Source organism: Neovison vison, chromosome 14, assembly GCF_020171115.1.
Source record: "Neovison vison isolate M4711 chromosome 14, ASM_NN_V1, whole genome shotgun sequence".
Taxonomy (NCBI): domain Eukaryota; kingdom Metazoa; phylum Chordata; class Mammalia; order Carnivora; family Mustelidae; genus Neogale; species Neogale vison.
The window spans coordinates 16,306,036-16,332,048 of NC_058104.1; the positions used below are offsets into that span (position 1 = coordinate 16,306,036).

The following is a 26,013-nucleotide window of genomic DNA, read 5'->3' on the forward strand; positions in this document are numbered from 1 at the left end:
TAAATTCAGAGGTTTTATTCTGTAAAGCACATATGCACATACTCCAAACACAGAAAATTAACCTGGGAGTGAACGCCGTAACAGATCAGCTACTGACCATCGTGCAGAAGGTAAGCGAGACGGGTCTGCGGGCCCTCGCAGCCCCACGGTGCCTGCAAGAGAGCTGGAAACTGGGATGCGGAATCCCCACAGACCGTCAAAGAAAATGCAACCTAAACGCAGGCTCCTAGTGACGAGAAAAACTTACAAATAGAATCAAAACTGATTCAAGTCATACAGTGAAAGGACAAAAGGAGAAAGGAAAGAGATCAATATGATCTGAAACGACCACTGAGAGCTGCTGACCCTGACTTGGCCTCCGGTCCAAGACGCCTGAGAACGCCCAGGGCTCCCACACGGGGTCACTCGCAATGGCACCTGGGCCGTGCTGGGACGCTCTTCTGATCCCGAGGTCCCCCGGCAAGAAGCAGCGGAGGACCAGGCCTCATCTGCAAGCACCCGGATGTGACAGGACTCCGGACGTCCCAGAGCCCATGGGAGTCTCTTCGGTGCCTAGATTTCTGCACCCAGGTCCACGGCCTCTCCGCTTGCCCGCCCTCCTTCAGACACCTGACAGACCCTGGGTTTCCTTAAGATCTTTGAGAAATTACCTGCCAGAGTGAACGCTGGATTTTAAAGTGTGTGTCCTCCCCTCGTGACAAGTCATACTGTCGAGGCATTTTTGGCACTTCCTTCCCTCATGCCTAAGAGTCCCTCCGCCCCGGCTACAGATTCCAGCCACTCCCTGTCATTGAAATAAGGGACAGTCATATTAGCAACAGCTGGATCGAACACGCCAAAGAAACTGACTTTTTTCACCTTTCTCCTTTCATGGCGCTCTGCCAGTTACAGACCTCACCCTCTAACTCCACCTCACTGGGATTTCATGAATTCAGTAGCAGCTTAATCTAAAATCTGTTGATCTTGATACTGATGTTTCTAAAGGCCAAGCCAAATGGCTCTCTCTCCATCTTGTCTCACAGTCTCTACAGAGAAAACTAAATGAACGGGTTAGCCACGCATCACGTAAGCATCTCAAAAAAACTAGATAGACAAGTATGATTACTGTGCTTGAGATGTACCAAAAGAAAAAAAAAATGGGGGGGATATTGATATATTCAGTTACTACAGTGATTACTTTAACAATCTTTGTGAAGAGCCCACAACTGTCTTCCATTCGAGAATGCCTGGGACCACATGTCTAAGGCCAATTATTTTAGATGTAGGACTGATCTGCAATTCAGAGCAGACTACAGACCTGACGTTGAGGGAAAGAAGTGCTGACAGTCACATCCAAGGTTTTAACTGCCCTTCGGCTCCACACCACTGCTTGGGGGAACACAGAGGTCAGTCACGACAATGTGTTTTAACGCAAAGAGCTATTACGAAAAACAATAAGAATACAAGTAGCAAGAAAGGACTAGGAAAGACCACGCATTTTTTTTTTTTTTTTATAAGATGGATTAGAAGAAAAAAGAGATAAAGGGTCTGGATCATCAAAGTGCCACAGGAAAGAAAAATGCTTTTTGTCTTCCTCAGACATGGCGGATCAGAGCTGCCTTCCTTCCAGTTCCACAGGCACCTAACCCTAACCCTAACCCCGGATCTACCAGCTGCCATTTCCTTCCGAAGACATGTTCACTGCAGAGACATAGATGCAAAAAGTAGAAGGAAGAAAACCCACTCGCTCTTCAAGGAAGACAAGAAACTCCTGCACAACTATTAGGCTGAACCAGCTTTCTCTTTCCAAACTGCCGTCAGCATTCCAGCAAACAGAATAGCTAATTTCTACTCTAGAGCCATTTACTTCATTTTTAAGCTCTTTTGAGTGAGGACGCTGCTTTAACTTTTATAATCGAGGAAAGGGACAAGAGTTAGGAGAAGACAGTGGAAGATTCTGTGCCAACTCGACTCACACAAGACCAGGTTCCTCACCGTCTGTATGGAAAATGAAACTTAGATCTTTACCATGTAGGTGATTTTTCAATAGTTAACTTTTTACTCAAGATGAAAGCACAAGTCTGTCCTAACTAGAGTAGTATTAAAATGTGACTATTTTACTTTTCTTTTCAAAGGAAAAAAAAAAACAAAACAAGAAATAAGAAAGACAGGCATGTTTCCTTGCAAGCAAAACGGAGAAAAAGGGATTATTGTTGTCACCATGATTATTAAGCCACAGACACGTAAAATCCACAAAATGGATTGGTGGCTTTGGAAATGCAGTATCACATCGAAGGTGCAGACGGTTTCGAACATTCTTTACATACGGGCTGAGACAAGGACCGAAGCAAACCTCAACCCCGCCAGCAATGAAATGCCCGTGACCGCGGGGAAGACGGCATGGTCTGCTCTGCCGCAGCGAGCTCCCCGTCCTCCCCGGCGGTGCAGGCGCATCCCACCAAGTCCGCGGTGGGGCTGAAGGCTTTCGGCTGCACCCAGTGCGAAGCACGTGCATCATCGGACCAATTTCTGAATAGATTTTATAAATATATACAAATCAGTTACAGGCACTTGAAATGTCTTTGGCTGGAATAACCCAACATTGCGAGATAACATATTCACAGAGTGTCCAGGCCCAGGCTGGGTTCAGCAGGCAATGATTATGGTTCTCTCAGTCTCAGAGAACGGGCAGTTGTGGGGTTAGGCATCGGCCAAAGCCACCTGAAAGAGAACATGATGAGCGACCCCGCCACACAGCAGAGCCCGCAGAACTCGGTCCCACCGGCGCCCTCACCGGCGCCCTCACCCGTGATCCAGACCCTTTATCGACCAAACACCAGGAGCTACATGGCAGGCATCTAGCGGGCAGAGGAATGACTAACTCCCTAGGGATAAAAGATCTCACTTAGCAGGGCATGAACAGCAACCCGAAAGTCTCCGCCGCGAGCGGCTGATCCAGCAGAACCCCCTGCCGAGACAGAGGTCGCGGTTTTGAGACCACGGTCAGGATTCTGCGAGGCGGCTCCTCCAGCTGACAGAAGCAGACAGGAAGCAGCCCTGCCAGGGTCCGGGCCCCACCCCCTCCACCCGCCCGGGGCTCTAAGAACAGTTCCCAGTTCCCAGCCATGCAGTGGGTGTGCGGCTGGGGGCAGACCACTACAGATACACACAGGACCTAAGCTCTCTGCAGGAGATGAGCTGCCAGCCACAGAGGGAATCAGGACCACGCGGGACGTTCAGTCTGCAGAGACCCCAGCAACAGTGCTGGGCCACACCCGTCCACTGCTCACCTTCTCGGGACAGAAGTCGGGATTGCTCTGACGCAACTTGCTGGGTCTGCCTTTGATGACCGCATAGCAAAACATGGTTATCACCATCACGAAGAGGAAGTAGCTGGTGTGCATGAGATGCAAATTTATTAATGAACGGTCGTCCTGAATAAAGAGAACAAGCCAGAAACATCGCACTGAGTTGCTGGAAGACGTCACTGCCAGGATTCTGGAAACGGGTTCATAACCTCCAGACTCACCTCAACTTGAATTCTTAACTGGAAGGAGAGAGGGTTCTCTTCCTCTTCTAAACTATTAAAACCAGGTCTAAGTAAAGACCTTGTTCCCGGGGCCACCCACTTCTTCCTAAGGCAGCCCCTGCCCTGGCTTCTGCACTCCCACACTGCCCAGGACCCTGCCCCAGGACCCCCTGCCCCCAGGAAGCCCCAGAGACCCAGGGGCTTTAACCCTTTCTCTTCTTCTCCGCCCCTTCCTCTGACAGCCCAAGCCTGTCTTCCCCAATCCTCCCTACTCTCCCGCCAAGAAGGCCTCTCCCCACGGGCGGCTTCCTTCTGTCTTTTTCTCACTTTCCAAGTCCTTGATTCACTCTTCTCTGACCTCCCGCACGCGGTCACCGTCACCAGGCTGCCAGGTGCCGCACGCCGGCCCTGCTCCCACCCCCTTTTCCTTCACACACACGCACACACCTCCAGGCCTCGAAACATCAGCCTTGGGCCCTTGGGCTCCAGCCCACAAACGCTCATGGGTTGGGCAGACCTGTCTCCCTCACGCACTGCTGTGCAAGGCCCTACAGCCCAAACGCACACAGTCCGAAAGCCTCGGCGAGGCACCGACGCGTCTCTCAGCCCCCGGCCCCTGCCCGGCGCCCAGCCTGGCTCTGTTGCTCAGTCCCGCAGCCCCAGCCCACCAACTGCTACAGCTCGACAGAAGAAAGAGAAAAGAATCACCCAGAAGAAGTCTAGCTACCATATACTGACAGGAAGAAAAGTGTGGACACTTAGATAAATCCGTGCAGTCCGTTAAAAGCGGGTTCAAGGCTGGGCACGAGGCCGAACAAACCCCAGCAGGCAGGTTACAGCGTCTTCCTCCTTGTTAGGTAAAACCCTACCAGCCCTTGGTATCTCGCCAAAGACTCTTCTCCTCCAATTTACTTCCACCTTTCTGAATTTCACACGATTTACTATTCATGTTCACACCAACCCAATACTCCCGGAGTGACCGCGGGAGTGAGCAGACGGTGCACGTGTCCCTGGAACACAACGGCCGCATGACAAACGTAACTGCTGGTGACCAAAGCAGAAAATGAAGAACAGACGCAGAGTGTCCTTAACCAACAGGGTGGCAGCTCTGCCCGGGCCCCCGCTACCACCCCTAGTCTCCTGGCCCAGCTGGAAATCCAGAAGGGGAAGGGCTAAGCGCACTCAAGGTGGTAGAGAGGGCCTAGGTGACTGTCCCCAGATGCAAGCAGACACACAGACACACAGACACACAACTTCTCTCACTTACGTCTGGAACAATAACTGTAAGCTTGGGATTCAAAGCATGATAGACTTTTCCAATGGCCCCCTTGTAACACCAGAAAGGGTTGTAATCCTGAGCATATTTTGTGTTGGCGTCTCTCGCGGTCGTGAAGATCTTGTACCAGAGCGTGGCGTTGCTGTACGTGTCGGGAACACAGTGTGGTGGCTGTCTGCGGGGAAGAGAGCGCAAGACAAGGCTCAGCGGCCTGATGCCCTCACCCGGGCCTCCCCCACGGCCCAGGCGCCGCACTGAGCATGGCATCCCATGTGGAGAAGACAAAGAAGCAACATACATTTCTTTAAGATGAAGACCTTTACGTTCTTTTTAGCTTACAGGTTTTTTTTTAAAATTTAACAAACACCTAACGGAGTAAGAAACAGGCAAATCTGTTTGTTAAGTCTGCTTGTTAAGATTTCTGGCTTCACAAGTCAACCAACCATGGTTCTCTTCCCTGTGATGTAGCCAAAGAGAGGCCTGGCCCTTTTAGGCCCATTTTTGTAAATTATCTAAATTCTCAGTCACAACTGAAAGTTTTATACACAAACTTCTCCGACAGCAAGTAACACTTACCTGATCTTGTCCTACAAACCTTCAAATATCTAAAACAGATAGATCCCAGAGTAATTATTTTTTGAGAGCGCGAGCGAGCAAGCAAGAAGAGTGCGTGCACGTGCGTAGGGGACAGGCAGAGGGAGACTCTCAAGCAGACTCGATGCCCAGCGCAGAGCCCGACGTGAGGCTCCACTCACGACCCCGAGATCATGACCTGAGCCGAAATCACGTCAGATGTCAACTGACTGAACCACCCAGGTGCCCCCACCGAGTAATTCTTCTTCTTTAAAAAGAATTCATCTACACTGCAGGTTAATAAAAATAATTAAATAAAAAACCAGAATTCATCTTAGAATTCTCTTAAATAGGCTACATCTTACACATTTCATGTACTTACAGATCATCATCTCCATTATAAAGAGGCAAAAAAACCCCAAACCTTAAAACTTATCCACAGTGACATGGACAGCTGCTAAAACACATGAGGCACAAGTTTCAGCAACAGACACTGTTTCGCAGAAAGATTCATTTATGCTCCCGGTCGCAATGACTAAAGCTTCATCTTTCTGGAGGCTTCCTCATAAGTCCTGCTGGTGACACATCAGCTCCTACTTACTCGGTGTGACACGCTTGCACCGACAGGACGGGCGGCCCAGCACGGTAAGCAGAGCGGATGCTTTCAGTCCCTGCTCAAGCATCACTCACTCTCCAATCCTCAATGCCGAGTTCTACCTTAGGATTCCAAACTCAACTCAAATAACCCTTCAGACGGGCCGGCCGGGACAGCCGTGTCCAGTCGTTTACCGCAAGCTTCCCCAGAACCTGCCCAAGCGCCCCAGTCCCACTCCTGGTCAACAGGGCTTCCGGCGTGCAGCCACGGGGTTCTGGAAAACACTTACACGGTGACAGGGAACACCCCAGGGTTGGCTGTGAGGGTCATGCACGTGGTGAACACCACCTGCTCGCAGTGACCGTGAAGGGCACAGTCGTCCGAACTCCAAGCTGTAGGCAGGGTAAAGGTAATGTTGATCTCCTCGTGGGCTTCCCTGCCTACGAAAGAGAAATGGGGGTGGGGGGCAGGGAGGGAGAGCGTTGGTAAACCAAGGTAGGAACTCATCTATGCATTATGCTCTGGGATTCCAAGGAATCCTGGAATCAAACTCACCCAGGAATCCCCTATCAGCCCAGAGAAGCGAGACATCTGCCTGTGCGGGATTTCAGGAACTAGAGCTTGGAGCCGGACTCCGAGGCCTGGTCACCCGGGAGAGCCCGCGTGTGGCAAACGGAAAGGACCCACTGTTAGCCAGAGCCCAGAGATGCCAGGCAACAAGGGCCCCCAGTGCCCAAGGTAGAAAGTTGGGGGCTGGCTGAGTTACCACCTCCGCTGTTCCAGCACCTGTACGGCACTCGTGCCATTTCCAAATCGCTTTTAGATGTATCACTTCACATAAAACCCACGCCAGCCCACAAACATGACCAGAGAAGCGTTACTGCTCCCTTCCACATGTGAGCAGACCAAGGATCGGGGGTCTACCAGACTTCAGGAAGGTTGGGAACTGATAAGGGATAAAGAAGCTTCAACGAAAACCAACGTCTAGCACCACAGCAGAAGGAGACGGTCCACCCACTCCCAGAGTCACCTTCCCGCACTCTTGTGGGAACAGCTCTCAGCCGGAAGAGCCAGCAGAGGTCACAGGCACTCCCAAGTTCCTCCAAGGACGGAGAGGCCCTTGGTAACAAAGAACCAAAGACTATTCTTCTAAGATCTGGGCCTCCGTAGGAAGCCTGTCCTAGTCACTCCAGCTTCTGCTACGTCCTCAACAGTCTCCTGAATCACTTGCAGTCTGTCACGGTCAGAGTGCCCGATTGGTCCAAGAGCAGGGCTCAATGTTCTACTGATGGTTATTTTCACTATTTTTTTTTTTTTAATTTATTTAAGAGAGAGGGAAAGAGTACAAGCAGGGGGAGGGGCAGAGGGAGAGAGAGAGAGAAGCTGACTCCCTGTTGAGAGGGAAGCCTCGCACTTGGTATAGCATCTCCTTTGTGCCAGGAACTACTGTTAAGTGTTTGATAAATATTAACTCATGTTCTATTTGTCTCTTCTGTGATCCTAAAATTCCAACAGACAAGACCAGGTTTTGGGCTTTTTCTTGTTCTTCCCAGCAGCTCGCACAGTGCTGAGCTAATGTGGGTGCGGATTCGAAAATTTGTAGACTAGTAACAATATTTGTAGTATGTAGTGAAAACTCTAAGATGAAAAACCTGAATAAGAATTTTGTGTTTGTAAAAATTAAAACCGGAGCTCGGCCTTAAAGTCTCAACTCAGTCGTTGTGTTGAGAGCCTACTGTACACCAAGCACTTTAGGTGAAGACGTAGCAAAAACAGCTCCTTCTTGACTTCATTTAGCTCCAACTCAAGAAAAGAGGACACGTGAAAAAACAATAATCTGACGAGTAAAAACCATATACCACTGATACTCTGTCTTAGAAGTTGCTGCCTAAGAAAATCTGAATGGAAAAGGGTGACACTCACATACCTGAAAGTCCAATCTGATGGCCCAGAATGGTGGAGCACAGATGGCTGACATTGCGGGAGTACCCTCCGAAGGGCTTCAGCGGGTCCAAGGTCAGCGTGATGGCCACTGAGATGTTCAGTGGGCCCGCGTCCTCCAGGGCCTGCGGGGACTGGGTGGACGCTCTGGCCTGCCCGCTGGCCGCCGTGCTCTCCGGGGTTGTGGTGTCGTTTGTGAGGTGCTTCAGTGTTTCGTTCTCGGATACACACAAGTCCAGATCGTTGAACCGCAGCAGAAACGTATTCCAGTCCTGCGGTGGGAGAAAACAGAGGTGTAAGGAAAGCAAGTGAGAGCTGTCTGAAAGCGCTGCCCCTGGCACCCTACAGCCAGGACCCCTGGGTGGGGTCAAGGAGCCACAGAGTTAAGCACTGAAAAGAACAACGACAATACAGCCCACCAGCCTCTTGCACCGGCATATGTGCTGGTTTTCCAAACATACACAATCTAAAATACGAACTCTTCACTGGCATGAGATATGAAATAAACTAGGAGATTAAACCAGCTTATTCAAGAAAATGTATAAAAAACCAGCATATTATACTTAGAGAAAATGATCTAGCTTGAGAACAAAACTTGAAAAGAAAGCTTGAATGAAAGTAGTAAAACATTAAAAGCATTAATCCAAATTCACTTAGCAGATGTGATTAGTTACTTGTTTTTTCTAAGACTTGACTTTACTTTTCACTTGTGAAGGGGACCCCCCTCCTGCCAAGGTAGTCTAGGATCGAGAGCACTGAGCACAGAGCACAGAGCAGGCCATGCCCCCTGCTACACCGAGGAAGACCCCTCCTCTCCTGCACAGGGCGCACACAAGGCAGACACCGCGCGATTCCAATCCCTGCCCCCGTTCCCGCTCCCACCAAGGCACGCACCCCAGAAAAGAAAGGGTAAGAGAAGGCACCCCATAAGTCTACTAAGGCAGGAACTCATTTGTCCTAAGAGAAACCACAACCACCAGTAATTTACCATACCTTTAATTCAGCATAATTCCTAACATTGTCAAATACATTTTGTAATAGGTACATTATCATTCAGCTCCATTAAATAAGAACTGTTAACTTTGTGTTGTTTTCTTTGTATATGCAAAAATACATCTTTTAGAACCCGTATTATGAGTATTCAAACCATTATTTGCCTAGATTAAGGTTTAAAGGGCAACACCCTAATAATTTATTTAAACTGACCACAGTGTAAAATCTAGAAGGCCAGTGTGCAGAAAACGGAAGCTCTGCTTAATAAAAACAAATATATTTGGAAATAAGATCCAGCTTTCTATTTCTTCAGTGTCCCTTCTCAGGCAACGGAAAAGCTATCAGTACAGCTACTAAACCTCCGTGATGACACAGGGCCTCACAACAAATGTTTACAGTTTTTAAAAATAGCAATTAGCTAATTCAAAACTTCAATAATAAATTTGCTGATTTATTAAGTTAATAATAGCAAGCATGTTAGTTCTCTAAGTTATACTTCCAAAACACACGGTTCACTGCTGAAGCAGTCCAACTGAAACTGTAACATCACTTAAGTCAACAGCTGTCTGACGAGATATATTCACAGTGAACCACAGGGAGATGGAAGACAGATGCTGGGGAAAATGCTGCTTTCTCACTGGGTTCAAAGGAAAGGTGTGTGGAGAGCCCAAGGCTGTTCCCCTACTGTGGAAGGCCTGGCCAGCCCGAGAGGAAGACTTGGAACATACCATACCTCCGCCATTTCCGGTGACTTAATCTCCTTGATTTTGAAGAAATAGCCCAAGGTCAGGAAAGCTATTGCCATGGCGCTGACACTGATCATGAAGACCACGAGGGGAGGCCGGCTGCTGATGTACAGCTTCAGGTTCTCCAGGGGGTTGATGCTGAACATTATTCTCATCAGCTCCACCTGAAAGGGACGAATCATTAGACTCAGGGACCATCTCGCCCAAAGAAACCCTACGATCCCCGCCGTGGTTTCCTTCTCTGGTGCCTGGCTATATGTAACAGGATTTATTTTTCCTGTGGGCTCCTCGACGGACTGCTGTGCACTGCAGTCTGGTTTTTTGTTTTTGTTTTTTAAGATTATTTATTTATTTATTTGAAAGACAGAGATCACAAGTAGGCAGAGAAGCAGAGAGAGAGAGGAGGAAGCAGGCTCCCCGCTGAGCAGAGAGCCCGATGCGGGGCTCGATCCCAGGACCCTGAGATCATGACCTGAGCCGAAGGCAGCAGCTTAACCCACTGAGCCACCCAGGCGCCCCGAAATCTTGCCAGTCTTATTCACTGCCCTAGCTCCCTGGTTCCTGGCCCCTAGTACAGGAGCTGACACACAACCAGCAAGTCTATACATGTACAGACGACAACACTAAAAAAAAGCAACTAAAAAAAAATCTGTAACAGCTTTTAAGTTTGAGAGAAAAATATGCATCAACACGCCCTAAGAACCCACAGCGACCCCGTGCAGTAAGCCGGGCTGTGTCCTCCCTCGCCCCCACCAAGAGTCCTTTGAGATGTGAAATCATGTCCTTCGTGCTCCTCCCAGAGCAACATCCCCGCGTGTTTTGTGTCCTTTTACTACACACACACACACACACACACACACACAAAATTACTGGCACTGCACACAGAAACTTGTGGAACATGATACACTGACTATGTTCTGACGCTGGTCTCATTCACACGGTTGGAGCTTTAATCTCTGCAGATCCGCGTCAGCCGGATGCACCAGCTACACCGTGTGTTAGTGCGGCTGAGCCCTGGGGTCCTCCCAGTTTCCCACACCAGGCCCTGCAGCTCACATAAGAGGGGCCCTGGGCCACAGAGCGGGCCACAGGGCAGGCCCCTTGGCCACCGGACCAGGTCACACAACACAGCTCTCCAAGGAGTCCTACCGGCAACAGAAGGGCCCAGTCTACTTCCTGACATTAGGACCAACACTCCACACTCTGAGGCAAGCTTACTGACTGGGACCAGTAAGATCACTGCGAAATGTTATCTCATCGTTTGTTTGTTTTTTTTAATTTTTATTTTTGCGAGAGAGCACGCGCGTGAGCAGGAGCAGGAGCAGGGCAGAGGGAGAAGCAGACTCGGCCAAGCAGGGAGCCCAGAGCAGGACCCTGGGATCGTGACCTGGGCCGAAGGCAGATGCCCGACTGAGCCCCAGGTGCCCTCCTCACTATTTAAATTGCATCTCCCTCAAACTGACCGTTTCCACTGCTTTCTCAGCCATTTAAAGAAATAGCCATTTCTTAGCCATTATTTTCAAGTCTTACAGTTTCTTCCTAAGGAAACTGCCTCAGTATTTTGGCTACTTACCAGCCTTTCGTCCCTTTCTCATTAAGGCTCAGGAGTTTTTATATTCTGGAGCCTAAGCCTTTTCCAGTTTTTTACCTTACACATAACGTAATGTATACATATGTTATGTATATGTTACATAAATATGTATCTATACATATGTTACTTATACATTATACTTGATGACTTCTGTGCACTTCCTTTAATACAGTTTATGGTACCTTTTACCATATGAAAGGTTCTTGTATTTTTTCAACAACTCTCCTGATATATAATTTACATATAATTCACCCATTTAACATGCACAAATCAACTCACAAAACTGGGCAACCTTCACTATAATCAATTTTCAAACATTTTCATCGTCTCATAAAGAAACCCCCCACGCTTTAGGAGTTACTCCCCATCCCCTCTGGCCCTAAGACAACCACTAACACAGCTGGTCTCTACAGATCTGCCCATTCCAAACACTGCGCAGGAATGGACTTGGCAGTATGTGGCCCTTGGTGACTGGCTGTCTCCCCTAGCATGGCGTGTCCGGGTTAGTCCGGGATGTTGCATGTATCAGTACTTCCTCCCTTTTTGTTGCCCAAAATACTCCACTGTATGAAATACTTTATTCACGTATTTTGCACATCCACACGTCAGCTGACAGACGTCTGTTTCTACCTTTCATCCACTCTGAGTCAGGCTGCTACGAACATGCATGTGTCATTTATTGTATGGACACAGGTGTCCACTTCTCCTGGCTGCTGTCTGTCTTACACACCCCAAGAGTGGCACTGCTGGGTCATGTGGTAAGCACAGGTTTAACCTTCTGAGAACCTGCCGGGCTGTTTTCCAAAGCAACTGCCCCACTCCGCATCCGTACGGCCAGATAGGGAACGCTTTTCCCCACCGCATCACCCACGCTCATCACTGCCTTGTTCATTACTGTCCCCTTAATGGGTGTGCAGACCACTGGGCTGTGGTCTGCATTTCCGTGACAGCTATGAGTTCTTGATTCTAATGTATTTATCCCCCTTTTCCTTTTACAATTATGTGTATGGGTACATTATTTAATACTCTTTCATTATTTTTCTCTTCAAGTCTTAGAGTTTGACTTTAAGTCTCTTATCGACTTGGAGTTGATTTGAGATTCCAGAATCTAGTAGGCTTTTCATTTAATCTTTTTCGATATAGGAGGCCAATTACCCAATATCATTCACTGAAGATGGTTTTACACTGAACATGGATTTCCCATGGATTTGGAAGGCTACCTCTCATACACACGAAGCTCCCAGATGAATGTGGGTTTGTCTCTAGGCTTTTCTAATGTCCCATCATGGTGTCTACATCTCCCCACCTTGGTACCGTTTGAAATCTTGCCATCTGATACAAGAATTCTAACATTTTACTTTTATTCAAAATCGTCTGAGCTCTTCTTGGCCCTTTACTCTGCTGTATGAATTTTAGGTCCTACCTATAAAGTTCTCAGGAAAATCTAGTTGAGTTTTAAACTGGAACTGTACCAAACAGACTACTAATTTGGGGAAGAAATGACATCTTTATAACACTGAGGTCCCCAGTCTCTGAACAGAATCTGTCTTAATTTACTTGGGTTCATTTATCTTTTTCAGTAATTTTTTAAAACTTCTTATGTACCTTATTAGATTCAAAAAATACTGATTTATGCAGCTATCATTGACAGCATCTCCTAAAAATTATGTTTCTTACTGCTGATGTATATAAAAGCAACAGGCTTTGGTTGCTTCCAGACACACCGCTGAAATCTTTTAAATTCTAACTAGGTTATTTGTAGCTTTCCCTGGATTTTGTGTAGACAGTCACATTGCAAACTAGTAAATATTTCTTTCTTTCCCGCCCCTATTTATTTTTCTTACAACTTTGACTAAAATCTTAGTGAAATGATGAAGAGAAGTGGCAACAATCAATTTCTGCCTTTAAAGGGAATGCTTCTAAGTGTTTCAGTATTAAATACCGTGTATGTTAAAGGTTTCTGAAAGAAACCCCTTGCCAGGTTAAGAAAGTACTCCTCCGGGGCACCTGGGTGGTTCAGTGGGTTAAAGTCTCTGCCTTCGGCTCAGGTCATGATCCCAGGGTCCTGGGATGGAGCCCCGCATTTGGCTCTCTGTTCCATGGGGAACCTGATTCCTCCTCTCTCTCTGCCTGCCTCTCTGCCTACTTATGATCTCTGTCAAATAAATAAATAAAATCTTTAAAAAAGAAAGAAAGAAAGAAAGAACGAACTCCTCCAATTCAAGCACGCAAACAGACTTTCCTTACAAACAGGAGTTACATTTTAATGATCGCTTTCTCTGCAATTTCTTATCAACTTTTTCTCTTTGATCTGCTGACATCAACTACACGCTGACATTCTCATGGTAACTCATATTTACGTTCCTTGGATAAACTTAACATGATTGTGATTTTTTAAAACTACATGACTGGTTTATGTCTGCCACATTTTATCTGGACCTTTTAATTTCTATTCGTAAGAGATAAGAAAATGATCAGCCATGATCACGCTCTCCTTGACTAGTAGGACTAAGTCATCCCAGGATCACGAAATTAAATGAATTATCTGCACATGCATTTTCAAACTGTGTATGAGTCTGTGGATAAGATATGCATAAGATGAGTTTTTATTTCTTAGACCTTAACAGAACTTGACCCCAAAAAAAAAAAAAACCTCCTTCTTTACCTAAATCATGGTCATGGCCTCACCACGACCACCAACCAAACCCACTAGCTAACCCTGTAGCTCTTCTTTCCAAAATCTCTTTCAGGCTCACCCATTTCCCCCACCTTTCTGTGAAGAGGTATCAACCCTCCACAGCTCTAAGAGCTCAACATCCACGAGCCCAGCGAGCATCTTTATACTTACACATTCCACATGTCCAAAACTGAACTCATCTGCCTTCCTGCCAATATGATTCTTCCCCCTGTATTCCCCACCTCAATCCATAACTCTGGAAAACAAGCCAGACTGCCTGTGCCTTCCCCACTAGATCCAATCAACTGCTAAGTGCTAAAAGATTCTATTTCTTTACCATCTCTTACTTCCTCTTCCTCTCCACACTCCTGGGCCGCTGCCCTTAGTTCAGGCCCTTATCACCTTTCTCTTGTAGCTATTACTAAGCGTCTCAACCGGCCCTGCCTATACCAGTCAAATCATCCATCCTCCATCCTCCACATGCTGCGAGAGTGACTTCTCCAAATGTCAACCTAGTCATGTTGCTGCTGAACTCTTGCAGCGCTCCAACAGCCAAGGGATGAAGTCCAAACTCCCACCATGAGCTAGGTCTCGTCTACCTCTCAACGGTCTAACTGCTTATAATTCTTGGAACACATTAGACAATACTATAGCTAGATGGGGAAGCGGGAGCGGGGATGGATGAAACGGGACGGAAAGGAGTACACGTGTCATGATGTGTATTAGGAAGTGGTGAATCACCATACCACACCTGAAACTAATTTAACACTGAGTGCTAACTAACTAGAATTTAAATAAAAACTTTTTAAAAATTGGGCTCATTATAATTAAGAATTTCTGCTCTATGAAACACACTGTTGAAAGAATGAGAAGACAAGCACGGACTAGGAGAAAATACTGCAAAAGACATATCTGTTACCCAAAATATACAAAGCACTCTTTAAAAACAGCACAATTTAGGGGCGCCTGGGTGGCTCAGTGGATTAAGCCGCTGCCTTCGGCTCAGGTCATGATCTCAGTGTCCTGGGATCAAGTCCCGCATCGGGCTCTCTGCTCAGCGGGGAGCCTGCTTCCCTCTCTGTCTCTGTCTGCCTCTCTGCCTACTTGTATCTCTCTCTCTGTCAAATAAAATAAATAAAATCTTTAAAAAAACAAAACAAAACAAACAAAAAAAACCAGCACAATTTAAAAATTAGCCCAAAACAGTTATAGTTATAAGATGTAAAATAAATAATAAATAAATAAATAAATAAATATTAGCTCTTGACAGCTCAATAAAGAAGATTTACAGATGGTAAATAAGTACACAAAGAGATGCCCCACATCGTAGGTCATCAGAACATACAAATTAAAACAACAATGAAATATCACTACACCTGCTAGTATGGCCAAAACCCAGAACACTGACAATACCAAATGCTGATGAGGATGTGGAGCAACAGGAACTCTCATTCAGTGTTGACGGGAGTACAAAATGCTAACAGCCACTCTGGAAGACAGTTTGGTGTTTTCTTACGAAACTAAAACATACTCTTTTTTCCCCCCAATATATTATTTATTTGGCAGAAAGAGAGAGAGCACAGACAAGCAGGGGGAGCAGCAGGCAGAGAAGCAGGCTCCCTGCTGAGCAAGGAGCCCGATGCGGGACTCGATCCCAGGACACCTGATCACAACCTGAACCAAAGGCAGAGGCTTCACCGACTGAGCCACCCAGGCGTCCCAATTAAAACCTACTCTTACCCATAAGGTCCAGCAACTACACTGCTTGGTATTTGCCCACAGGAGTTTAAAACTTACATCCACATGGGGATGCTAGGGTGGCTCAGTCAGTTAAGGGTCGGTTCCTGATTTCAGCTCAGGCCACGATCTCCAGTCCATGAGACTGAGCCCCACGTCAGGCTCTGTGCTGGGCACACAGCCTGCTTGGGATTCTCTCTCCCCCTCTCTCACCCCTTAAAAAACAAAACAAAACAAAAACTTCTGTCCACACAAAAATCTGCACTTGGATCTTTATAGGCACATTATCCATAACAGCCACAATTTGGAAGCAACCCAGATACCTTTCAGTAGGTGAATGGATAAACTGTGGTATATCCAGATAATGGAATATATTATTTGGCACTAAAAAAAGAGCTATTCAGCCGTGAAAGGCAAGGGGGAAACGTAAATGCATATGACTACATGAAAGAAGCCCATCCGAAAGGCCACTTACAGGATGACCCCAACTATATGACCTTCTACAAAAGGCACAACAATGAAGCCAATAAGAAGACCGGAGGCTGCGGTGGGTGGGAAGTAGAGCACAGAGGATCTGTAGGGCAGTGAGAACACCACATGACACTATCAGGGTGGACACAGGTCATTATAAATTTGTCCAGGGCACCTGGGTGGCTCAGTGTGTTAAAGCCTCTGCCTTCGGCTCAGGTTATGATCCCAGGGTCCTGGGATTGAGCCCCGCATTGGGCTCTCTGCTTGGCGGGGAACCTGCTTCTGCCTCCCTCTCTGCCTGCCTCTCTGCCTACTGTAAAATAAATTTAAAAAAAAAAATTAAAATTAATAATAAATAAATAAATAGATTTGTCCAAACCCCTAGAACATACAACACCAAACACAAGTGCTAATGTAAACTGCACTCTGGATACTAGTGACAGGTCCACAGAGGTTCACCAATTGTAACAAATGTGTCACCTGTGAGGAGGCAGGGGATGGAGGGTGCTGACAATGGAGGAGGCCGTGCACGTGTGGGGATTGACTGGTTTCTGTACCTTCCTCTCAATTTTTTTGTGAACCTAAAACTGCTTTTAAAAACTTGAGTATTTTAGGAAAAAAACCCCAAAACTTGAGTATTTTTTAAAAAATAAAAATCTAGAAATGCCATTACTTAGGTTAAGAGTCATAAGATTCAGAAACAAAAACATCAATAATAACTTAGAATTCGGTAAATTTAAAGTTGGAAGCCTATTCTATATGCTTATAAAGCTTATTAAGAAAGAGAACAAAATCTGAATCATATATAAACTTAAGCACCTGAAACTGCAATTATGAAATATCTAGAAAAATAGAAAAATCTAAAATAAGCTTTTAGAGAAACCTAAGTCATTAAAACCATGTCACACCAGAATGTAAACACTTAGATAAATATCAGCATAAATACCTAAAAATTAACAAACTTCAACATAGCTAATTTAATTAGAGAAAATTCCAGAGGAGGCCAACTATATTTACTTAAAAGTAAAGTTTTAAATTATTTATTTATTTTCTTTTTAAAGAGCACGTGTGAGAACGAGACGGGGAAAGGAGCAGAAAGGAAGAGAATCCCAAGCAGGCTCCATGACCAGCATGGACCCCTACAATGTGGGGCTTGACCTCACAAGCCTGAGATCATGATCGGAGCTGAAATCAAGAGTCAGACACTTGACGAACTGAACCACCCAGGTGCCTCAAGCTTTTTAAAAAAATTTTTAATAAAACAATGAAAAGTCTAAATATTCCATAAACTTAAAATTCCTTTCCTACAAGCATTTTCAAATACAAATTTAACAAAAGCTAAACAAATTTATTTCTTTGCCAAAAAAAATGACGAGAACATTTCTGTAACCTTCATCATAGTAAGTGTCACTAATTAAAGAGGAAGTTAAGCTCTGTACAGGGATACGAAAAGTAGATCAGAGGAAAAGCACACTATCCGGCCCCCTCCCGTAAACCCATCCCAACTTCAATTAGAGACTTTCACAAAAATAAAGAGAGAAACCGCCAGGGCTTGTGATGCTGCCTCTTGGCAAAGTCTAGGCATTTAAGGTACCAGAACACAGCCCAAAGGCAATTTTACAAGCACATGATTCAAGTCCCCTGGCAAAGCACCTAGAGCTCAGAGATGAGTTCAACGCCAACACTCCACATCAGGTGGCAATTTAAGTAGACAAAGGCTAAGATTAGTGCGTTGTTACCTCAAGCAACCTACAAGTTTGGATAAACAAGTCACTTTAAAAAGGGAGAAAAAGGGCTGTTAATCTCGCTAGAGACCAGCTTGGCCACACGTATCAACAGCATTAAAGCCTAGCACACTCCTACCTCTGCTATGTGACTTCTAAAAACTTCACCTGAGAAAATACTCCTCGCTGAAACCAAAGATTTAACTAACACAGTTCCCTCAGGAGCGTTTAAAATGGTAAAGGAAGGAAGAAAGGAAGGAAGGAAGGAGAGAGAAAAAGACAAACCAGGTACCCACCATCAGGGCAACGGCTACAGGAGGATATACTCCCAGCAGAAACACCACGGTCCTCAGACAGCCAGGACCTACAGTGACACACACAGAACGAGGCTCAGCAGGTTTAAGGACGAGCGTGTGTGCACCTAAGCCCCCACAGGGGGTGAACAGACAGCCACCCACATACCGTAAACAGTGGTGGTTCTCTCTAGCTGGTGAGATTACATACATCTTCTTTTTAAAAAATTTCCAAATGAGGGGCGCCTGGGTGGCTCAACACCTGGTTTCAGCTCAGGTCCTGACGTCAGGGTCGTGAAATCGAGCCCCGCCCTGGGCTCCCGGCTCCGCGGGAAATCTACTGGATCTTCTCTCTCCCTCTCCTCTTCCTGCTCAGGAACGACGCACTCTCACATAAAAGATTTTCCATAATAAGTATGTATCCTCTTTGTAATAATTTCTAACAATAAAATTTATATCTATAATCCCCAATAGAGCCTGCTGCTCTCATGGCCAAAACAAAAACTTTATTGAATCTTAATTCTATTCACTTTCTTCATTAATAAAGGTGATGGGGTGCCTGGGTGGCACTGTTGGTTGAGAGCCCAACTCTTTTTTTTTTTTTTTTAAGATTTTATTTATTTATTTGACAGATACAGATCACAAGCAGACAGAGAGAGGGGAAGCAGGCTCCCTCCTGAGCAGAGAGCCTGATGCGGGGCTTGAGCCCAGGACCCTGGGATCATGACCTGAGCCGAAGGCAGAGGTTTAACCCACTGAGCCACCCAGGCACCCCAAGAGTCAAACTCTTAGTCTCAACTCAGGTCATGATCTCAGGGTCGTGTGGGACTGAGCCCTGAGTCAGGCTCTGTGCTGGGTGCAGAGACTGCTTGAGAGTCTCTGTCCCTGTCCATCTGCCCCTCCCGCTCATGCTCCTTCTCTCTAAAATAAATAATTCTTTAAAAAAATGATAAAGGTGATTTAAAAAAAAAACACACCTTTTTTATACCAAACTAGAACAAAAATAAATAGAAAACAAGATGGTCCTCTAGTATGTCCTGGTGCTAAAGAAAGGCAAAGCTTAACTCGCAGTGATCTGTACACAGAGGGATCTGTAAGAAACCAAAAATAAAATAAGAATACTTAGGTGAGGGGCACCTGGGTGGCTCGGTGGATTAAAGCCTTTGCCTTCGGCTCAGGTCATGATCCCAGGGTTCTAGGATCAAGCCCCACATCAGGCTCTCCGCACAGCGGGGAGCCTGCTTCCTCTTCTCTCTTTCTCTGCCTGCCTATCTGCCTACTAGTGATCTCTGTCAAATAAGTAAATAAATAAATCTTTTTAAAAAATAAATATATATTTTAAAAAAACCAACAAAATACTTAGGTGAGGTTCCTCTAGACCACCCACTAACGTGTGCTCCTGGAGGTCCTCCCGACAAGCGTGGGCTCCTCCCCAGGGCATGGAGGGGAGCGGTGACCATGAGTAGAGAGGCACCCAGGATGGTAAGGTGTCTTGCGAGGCAGGAGAGAAGAGCGTCAAGAAGGAAGCGGTACTGAGAAGTGCGTAAGTACGAGAGTAAGAAAAGAAAGGACATGAGTCTCTCCGTGCTTGAAGATGCGCTTAGTTGAACCTGAGCTTGCGTAATCCTGCACCTGGCAAGATCACTGGTGACCTTTAAAACCACTCTGGCGGAGGGAAATCAAACAGGAAGGAGAGAAGAACAAGGATGAGGAGACAGGCAACAGGTGCACACCAGCGCTTCACATGGAAGGACAAGCGACAGGGTCAGGAGAAGTGAGGAAACGGACAGAAAGGAGCTGCTCCAACAAGAGGCTGCCCAAGGGACCAGGCAGCCGCAGCTGAAATACGCAATTCTGCATCTGGGCTTAGCATCTTTATTAGCAAGAAAAGAAATGAACACCGATTATGTCAGATAACGAGCCCTTCCACAGGGTCTCCCTCTCTCCAAGTACACCACAGAGCTACTTGCTCAAGTTTAAAACTACGATCTAAAACCAGAACTTAGATCTGCTAAACCACTACCCGTGACCCAATCAAAAAGTTCACTTTATGTGAAAAAAAACGCTGTTCACCTTAAACCAGGTTTTCGGCCTCAAGCTAAATGGGAAATTCCTTAGATCTCTCCTATAAACTCAAGTCCTTTTCTAAGTTTGGAAGAGACTGGGAGGTGGGGCGGGGGGCGGGGGGCGGGGCATGCCAAAGCGATAACGTGGGGGAGGCTTGGAGAGCCTGTTCTGCGTGCCCACCCCAGGAACGCCCTGCTCTTGGGCCAAGGGAAGAGCCGGAACTCACCGGGATGTGGGAGAGAGGCCCGCTCCGAGTGTCAGGACGGAAGCGGCGTTTCTCCAATACCCTGCGCCCACCAAAGAGCCCTTGCGGACGGGACACCAGACCGTGCAACACCTGGCAGAGCCGCAGGCACCTGCTGGCGTCAAAGAAACCCTGGGCGGTCTCGAGCGCCCAGTTGCCATCCTCACTCTGCTCCCAGAGCGGCGGCAGCTCAGCCTCCACCCCAAGCACACGGCCGGGCCTCTGCACCAGGCAGACACACTCATTCCCAGCTTCCCGTCAAGTTTCCATACCCATCTCCCACCGCCGCTCCAAACAGCCACCCACCGAAGCCCTCTACTGAGCTAACCCACGGGTACCTGGAGCCGACCGGGCCCAACCTCATCCGCGGTCGCCAAATCAGCTCATCCTCCTGGACAGACACAGCCACCCCCCCAGTGACCACTGCCAGCCCTTCCTGAGTCTCTCCCTCCCAGTCACCGTCTAGCAGGTCCCGCCTTGGAACCTGGCTCGCGAGCAGCTGCTCCCCCTCCCCAGACACTGCCTCCTTTAGCCAAACCGAAAGCCGCACGTAAACCGAAAGCCGCACGTATCCTCATGTTGCCTCTCCTTCCCAGGATGTTTCTGCACTGCCCCACCCCCGACAGGCACCGCCTGACACAGAGCCGGCGCTTAACGTAACACTGCACACGGCTGCCCACTTTTCACGTGAGTGGCACACGGTTCCAGGAGTCCTGCACATACTGTGTATGTGCCCTACAGCATCTGTATTGCACAGAAGAGCAAATTAAGGCCTAAGTCAATAGGCTAACTTACCCAAGGCCATACAATAGACTCCAATCCAGTCCACCTCCAGAGACAGCGCACTAACCAGTAAGCACAGTGCGGCCTCCCAGGAGATGTTCCGGATTTGGATAGAGTCAAGCCTAGTCAGCCCCCATCAAATGAGGTAAAAACCGAGGGTACACATAACACTTTGCAGTTAAGACATCAGTAGCGGTACAAGCAAGCGCCCTCTCATGGAGGGGATATGAGGAAGGCAGAGACCAGACTACCAAGGGTTAAGGAGAGTGTCCTGTCTAACAGCCACTACCTACAGCACACCCTGTGTCAGACACCGCGCCAAGTGCTCTACTCACGTTGTACTTCTTAATCCTGCAACAATGCTAAGTAGATCCTACCATCCTGATTTGACAGAAGGGGAAACTGAGTCAAAAGAGGTTAAGTAATTTGTGCAAGGTAATAAGTGGCAGAGATAGACTCTGACTTAATTCATCCGAGCCCAAAAGCTGTGTCATCAATCACAATACCATGGTTGATAAGTAGGTTTCAAGTCCAACATCAAGTTGAAAAGAAATAAATCTTTTTACAAGCCACAGATATGTAAAATGTTTTTACTCGTGGAATTCAAAAAGCACAAAACCAACTTTTTTGAAGTTTAAAATGGTGAACTTACTTTCCATCTCTATAAACAAGGCAATTCATGTCTCAAAATGTTTATCCATTAGAGTACAAAGCAAAGATGAGTAGAATTTTGTCCATGGTTTGTTTCTCAAGCAAATATAATTCAGTGTAGAAAAAACTTTCACCATAACCAAAAGTTTAAATGATCAAAAGAGAAATTACAACAGAAAGCTTAAAGTTTTAGTTGCTAAACGTGCATTTTAGGCAATACCAGTACTCAAAAAAGACAAAAAGGAAAGGAACAACACAGGCTGATATAATTACATTTGTAAGCACACTTACTTTCAAAATTCAGACTCAGGCTGTACTTACTCACTTATAATTAATGAACGCATGGTTCCATTCTCCCAAGTCATAACGTAAAATCACTGTAACCTCCAACATGCCCCTGTCCCTTTTTTATAAAATTAATTCACCATAGTTCCAAAACAGAAAATAATTTATCTTTGTTTTTTAATATTTTTAAACTGCTGACCATCTTAAAACCCGAATTAAAAGTATCCCCACATTAAAGTTTAATGACTTGGGAGTTTAATTAACAGATATTAAAGTAATAAATCACGAGTGACAACAAGATTAAATGAACTCTAAACGTTCAATGTGAAATTATATTGTAACATCCAAATTCAGTATAACAAGTGGGAGATGTCGTGAAAACAGCACTTTTAACCAATGAGCATAAAAGACCAACTGGCAAATGACTCTACTTTGCAGACTGTCATCTCCAAAGGCTTCTGTAGTCCCCAGGACTACACTGAGATCTGTAATTAAACAAACTACAAACCTCTGGTCAAATTTATTCAATCTGTTCCAGGGAAAGATAATTTAAAGATTTCCATATTTATTAAAACAAATCCAACATGGAAAATCAATTTGCTAAAAACTCTCTTTCCTACATTTCCTTTTTTTTATCACTATGATACTGTGCTCGGTTTATTTTTTTCAAGTTTATTTAAATTCCAGTTAGCTAACAGACAGTAATACTGGCTTTAGGTGTACAATTTAGTGATTCAACACTCACATACATTGCCAAGCGCTCATCGAAAACAGCGCCCTCCTCAATCCCTACCACCTTTTTCACCCGTGCCCTCGCTCACGTCCCCTCTGGTACCCATCAGTTTGTTCCCCATAATTGAGAATCTGTTCCTTGGTTTGCCTCTCTTTTTTCCCCTGTGATCACCTGTTTTGTTTCTTAAATTCCACAGATCATTTTTAATATTAATTGTAGTGTCATAGTAAGATACTTTTTAAAAAACCCTCTTACATGGCAACAGAATTCTGCAGCATACTACTGACAAAAAAAAAAAAACCATCACGCAGACTGTCCGTCCCTGGACTAATGTCGTGCTGCGGCCCCTGTTAAAACCAGTCTTTTTCAGACGCTCATCTGTAATGAGGAAGCACAGCAGCGGGTAGAAAGGGACCAGTCGTCTAAAAGAAGCATTAAAAAGTCAACAGAGCGCAGTCCTGAGCAGGTTCAAAGAAAGGATAAGGCTGCAGTCAGGGAGGTCCTGAGACTGGTTACAATGATGCGAGGCAATTACAGGGCATCCTCCTTGAAGGATACTAGGTCAGAGAAACCGCACGTCTGGGAAGTGAACTGATGTCAGTGAAAATGCCGGGGAACCAGCAGAAAAGCGCTGTCCATCACCCGGCTGCAGCCAGAGCGGCAGAGCCCTCACCACGGCTGTGTTCTGGCAAACTAAACACAGGCACGGAAACAACGTGCAGACACCAAATCTTATTTCCTGATGGCTAATACCAGACAGAAATCACCATCAGCATCTTTTTCATTGTCCTTAAAATAAGTCAAGCACTGCTTTGTGTCACTGGCGGCATAAAAGAACAAAAGAAACCCACCACATGAAAACAATTCTTTAGAACCCAGAAATCTACCAGAAGCCAGACTGGGTAGCCTCGGCTTTTTTTGTCTTAGAAAAACATTTAACTGGAGCACTTGGGTGGTTGAGTCAGTTAAGTGTCCAACTCTTGATTTAAACTCAGGTCATGATCTCAGGGTCCTGGGATGGTGCCTGGAGTTGGGCCCCAAGCTCAGCGGGGGCTTCTCTCCCTCTCCCCTTCCCAAATAAATCCTAAAGAAGCAGAAGCAGAAGAGGAGAAGAATTTAATCCTTTTTTCAAAAAAAGATTTTATTATTTATTTGAGAGAGAGAGAGCAAGAGCAGAGGGAGAGTCAGAGGGAGAAGCAGACTCCCTGCTAAGCAGGGAGCCCGATGCAGGACTCGATCCTGGGGCTCCAGCATCATGACCTGAGCTGAAGGTAGTTGCTTAACTAACTGAGCACCCAGGCACCGGAGAAGCAATTAACCCTTAACGGAGTTCCGGGGCCAATGACTGCACGACCCCACTGTCCAGCTACCTAGTCTGGGTGCTGTTCCATTAATTGGCCCTTGCTTTTTCATTTCACGGGTTAATTCTGAAAGACCCAAATGCTCCAGACCCCCTGAGGTCCACCGTGAAAGCCACTTCCTTTATGACACTTAAGCATAACAAAGCCATAGGGCCTGTGGGCCAGCCACTTCTTCCGGCTCTCTCTAAGCATGTTCCCTGCTGACAGAACTATTGGCAGGTCTGGTCTCTCTTCCCTGCAGCAGCGGCAGCTGCAGCCCAAACAGAGGGTGTTCCTTCCCCCAGCATCTGGGGATCTCAGACGCCAGGCGTGGGTGGCGGCCCCCTCTTCCAGTCCCCCTCAACGAGGCCACAGCCATTCTTCCCACACCTCTACTGGGAAGTCCGCACAATGCGTCCTCATGCTAGAGAGAAAGCAGGCATGGGGTCACGAAGTACGTCTCTGCTGCACAACAGGTCAATCTCCTCTTCCCACACGGGGAAGCGGGAAGGTGCTCAAGCAGCTGCACACAGACAGCTCCCACGTGCTCAGACCCCGAGGGGACCTGAGAGCTCTGGGGACAAACCGATTTACGAAACCTTCGTCCTCCAACCATCCAGGTCCGGCGCTGGGATTCCCTCCCACCTGCTCCCACCGCGGCTCACCTTCGAGGCAGGCGCGCAGCAACTCAGGAGGCGCCGCGGTCTTTCGGCTTCGGAGCCGGCTGCGCGGAAGCCCCCAGCCGTCACCGAGGGCTCGGCCTGCCGCTGACAAGCCGGGCGCAGGCCCCGGGCCCCGAACGCAGCCCCTCACCAGCTGTCCCGGCTCCGGTGCTCACAGGCTCGAAGCGGCCCAGCAGGCTCGGGGGTACCGCTCACTTGCTCACCCCGAGAAACGAAACTCCGCGCCTCCAGGTCCCCCCGCGGCCGCCCCCGAGTTCATCCAAGTGCGCGTGAAGCCGGTCACCCGCCGCCCCGGGGCAGCCACCGAGCCCGCGAGCGCGGTGCCGGCGCTCCGTTCCCGCACACCCGCGTCCCCTCCAGTCTTCCCTCGCGGACGCTAATTCGCGGAGGGAGCGGGACGCCGGCACGACCCCCACCGGCCCGACCCGGCCACCAGCAACGCGCCCGCGCCGAGTCCAAACTGCCCAGGCCTCGGGCGCGTACGGGGAGGTCCCGCGGCTGGCCAGCCGGCGGCGGGGATCAGGCCCAGGCCCGCGGCGCAGGCCAGACCCTGCCCGGGCGGAGCGACCCCCACCGCGACCCGGGCGGCGGCTGCGGCCCCAAGAGGCTGCGGGGACGCCCGGCCAGCAGGTCCGCTCCCAAGCGGCGCGGTCCCCACTCGGCCCCGCGCTCGGCCCCGGCGACCCCGACCCCGGCCCGCCAGCCCCCGCTCACCCCGCCCCGGTGGGCAGCGACGCGTCCCGGGCCCAGCCGGGCCAGCTGGTCGGCGGACGTCCGCGGCCGCTCAGAGCTCACTCGCGGCGGCGCGCGGCGGGCCCGGGGCCGCTCGGCACCATCCTCCCCGCCGCGCCGGGGGCGGCGTCGGGCTCCGCGGGGCCCAGGCGAGGCCCAGAGGCCAGTCCGGCTCACGCCGTGGCGACACAGACTCGTCTCCGGGTCCGGGAGCCGCGGTTTCCGGGTAGAAAAAAACGCCACCGCCAACGCCGCCGTGACCTCCGACACCGGGCGTCCGACGGCGGCTCGGCCGGGACAAGACTCCTCCGTCGCGAGCGCCAGAGACCACGCCCCGTCGGGTCACGTGGCGGGGGCTTGCGTGCGAGCA

The 26,013-nt window shown here is 47.9% G+C and overlaps 1 protein-coding gene across 3 annotated transcripts; it reads right to left on the bottom strand.

Moving 5' to 3' along the window:
* Window positions 1-25,843, bottom strand: TMEM248 (transmembrane protein 248). 3 transcript variants are annotated; one of them, XM_044234206.1, is made up of 7 exons: window positions 25,626-25,843; window positions 9,620-9,796; window positions 7,880-8,165; window positions 6,242-6,392; window positions 4,776-4,959; window positions 3,270-3,413; window positions 1-2,700 (listed from the first exon to the last, which is right to left on the bottom strand). In XM_044234206.1, the coding sequence occupies exons 2-7, from the start codon at window positions 9,785-9,787 to the stop codon at window positions 2,680-2,682; spliced, it is 954 nt and encodes a 317-aa protein (XP_044090141.1). In that variant the 5' UTR covers window positions 9,788-9,796; window positions 25,626-25,843; the 3' UTR covers window positions 1-2,679. The 3 variants fall into 3 exon arrangements, with proteins under 3 accessions (XP_044090141.1, XP_044090142.1, XP_044090140.1); XM_044234207.1 differs by lacking the exon at window positions 25,626-25,843 and adding an exon at window positions 22,162-22,186; XM_044234205.1 differs by lacking the exon at window positions 25,626-25,843 and adding an exon at window positions 18,129-18,196.
* Window positions 25,844-26,013: the final 170 nt, after the last annotated feature.

Coding starts and splice junctions, on each gene's coding strand:
- TMEM248 (XM_044234205.1), bottom strand. Junction 6,393..7,879: donor CCATCAGATTGGACTTTCAG/GTATGTGAGTGT, acceptor TCTCTTTCGTAG/GCAGGGAAGCCCACGAGGAG. Junction 3,414..4,775: donor TTACAGTTATTGTTCCAGAC/GTAAGTGAGAGA, acceptor CTCTTTATTCAG/GACGACCGTTCATTAATAAA.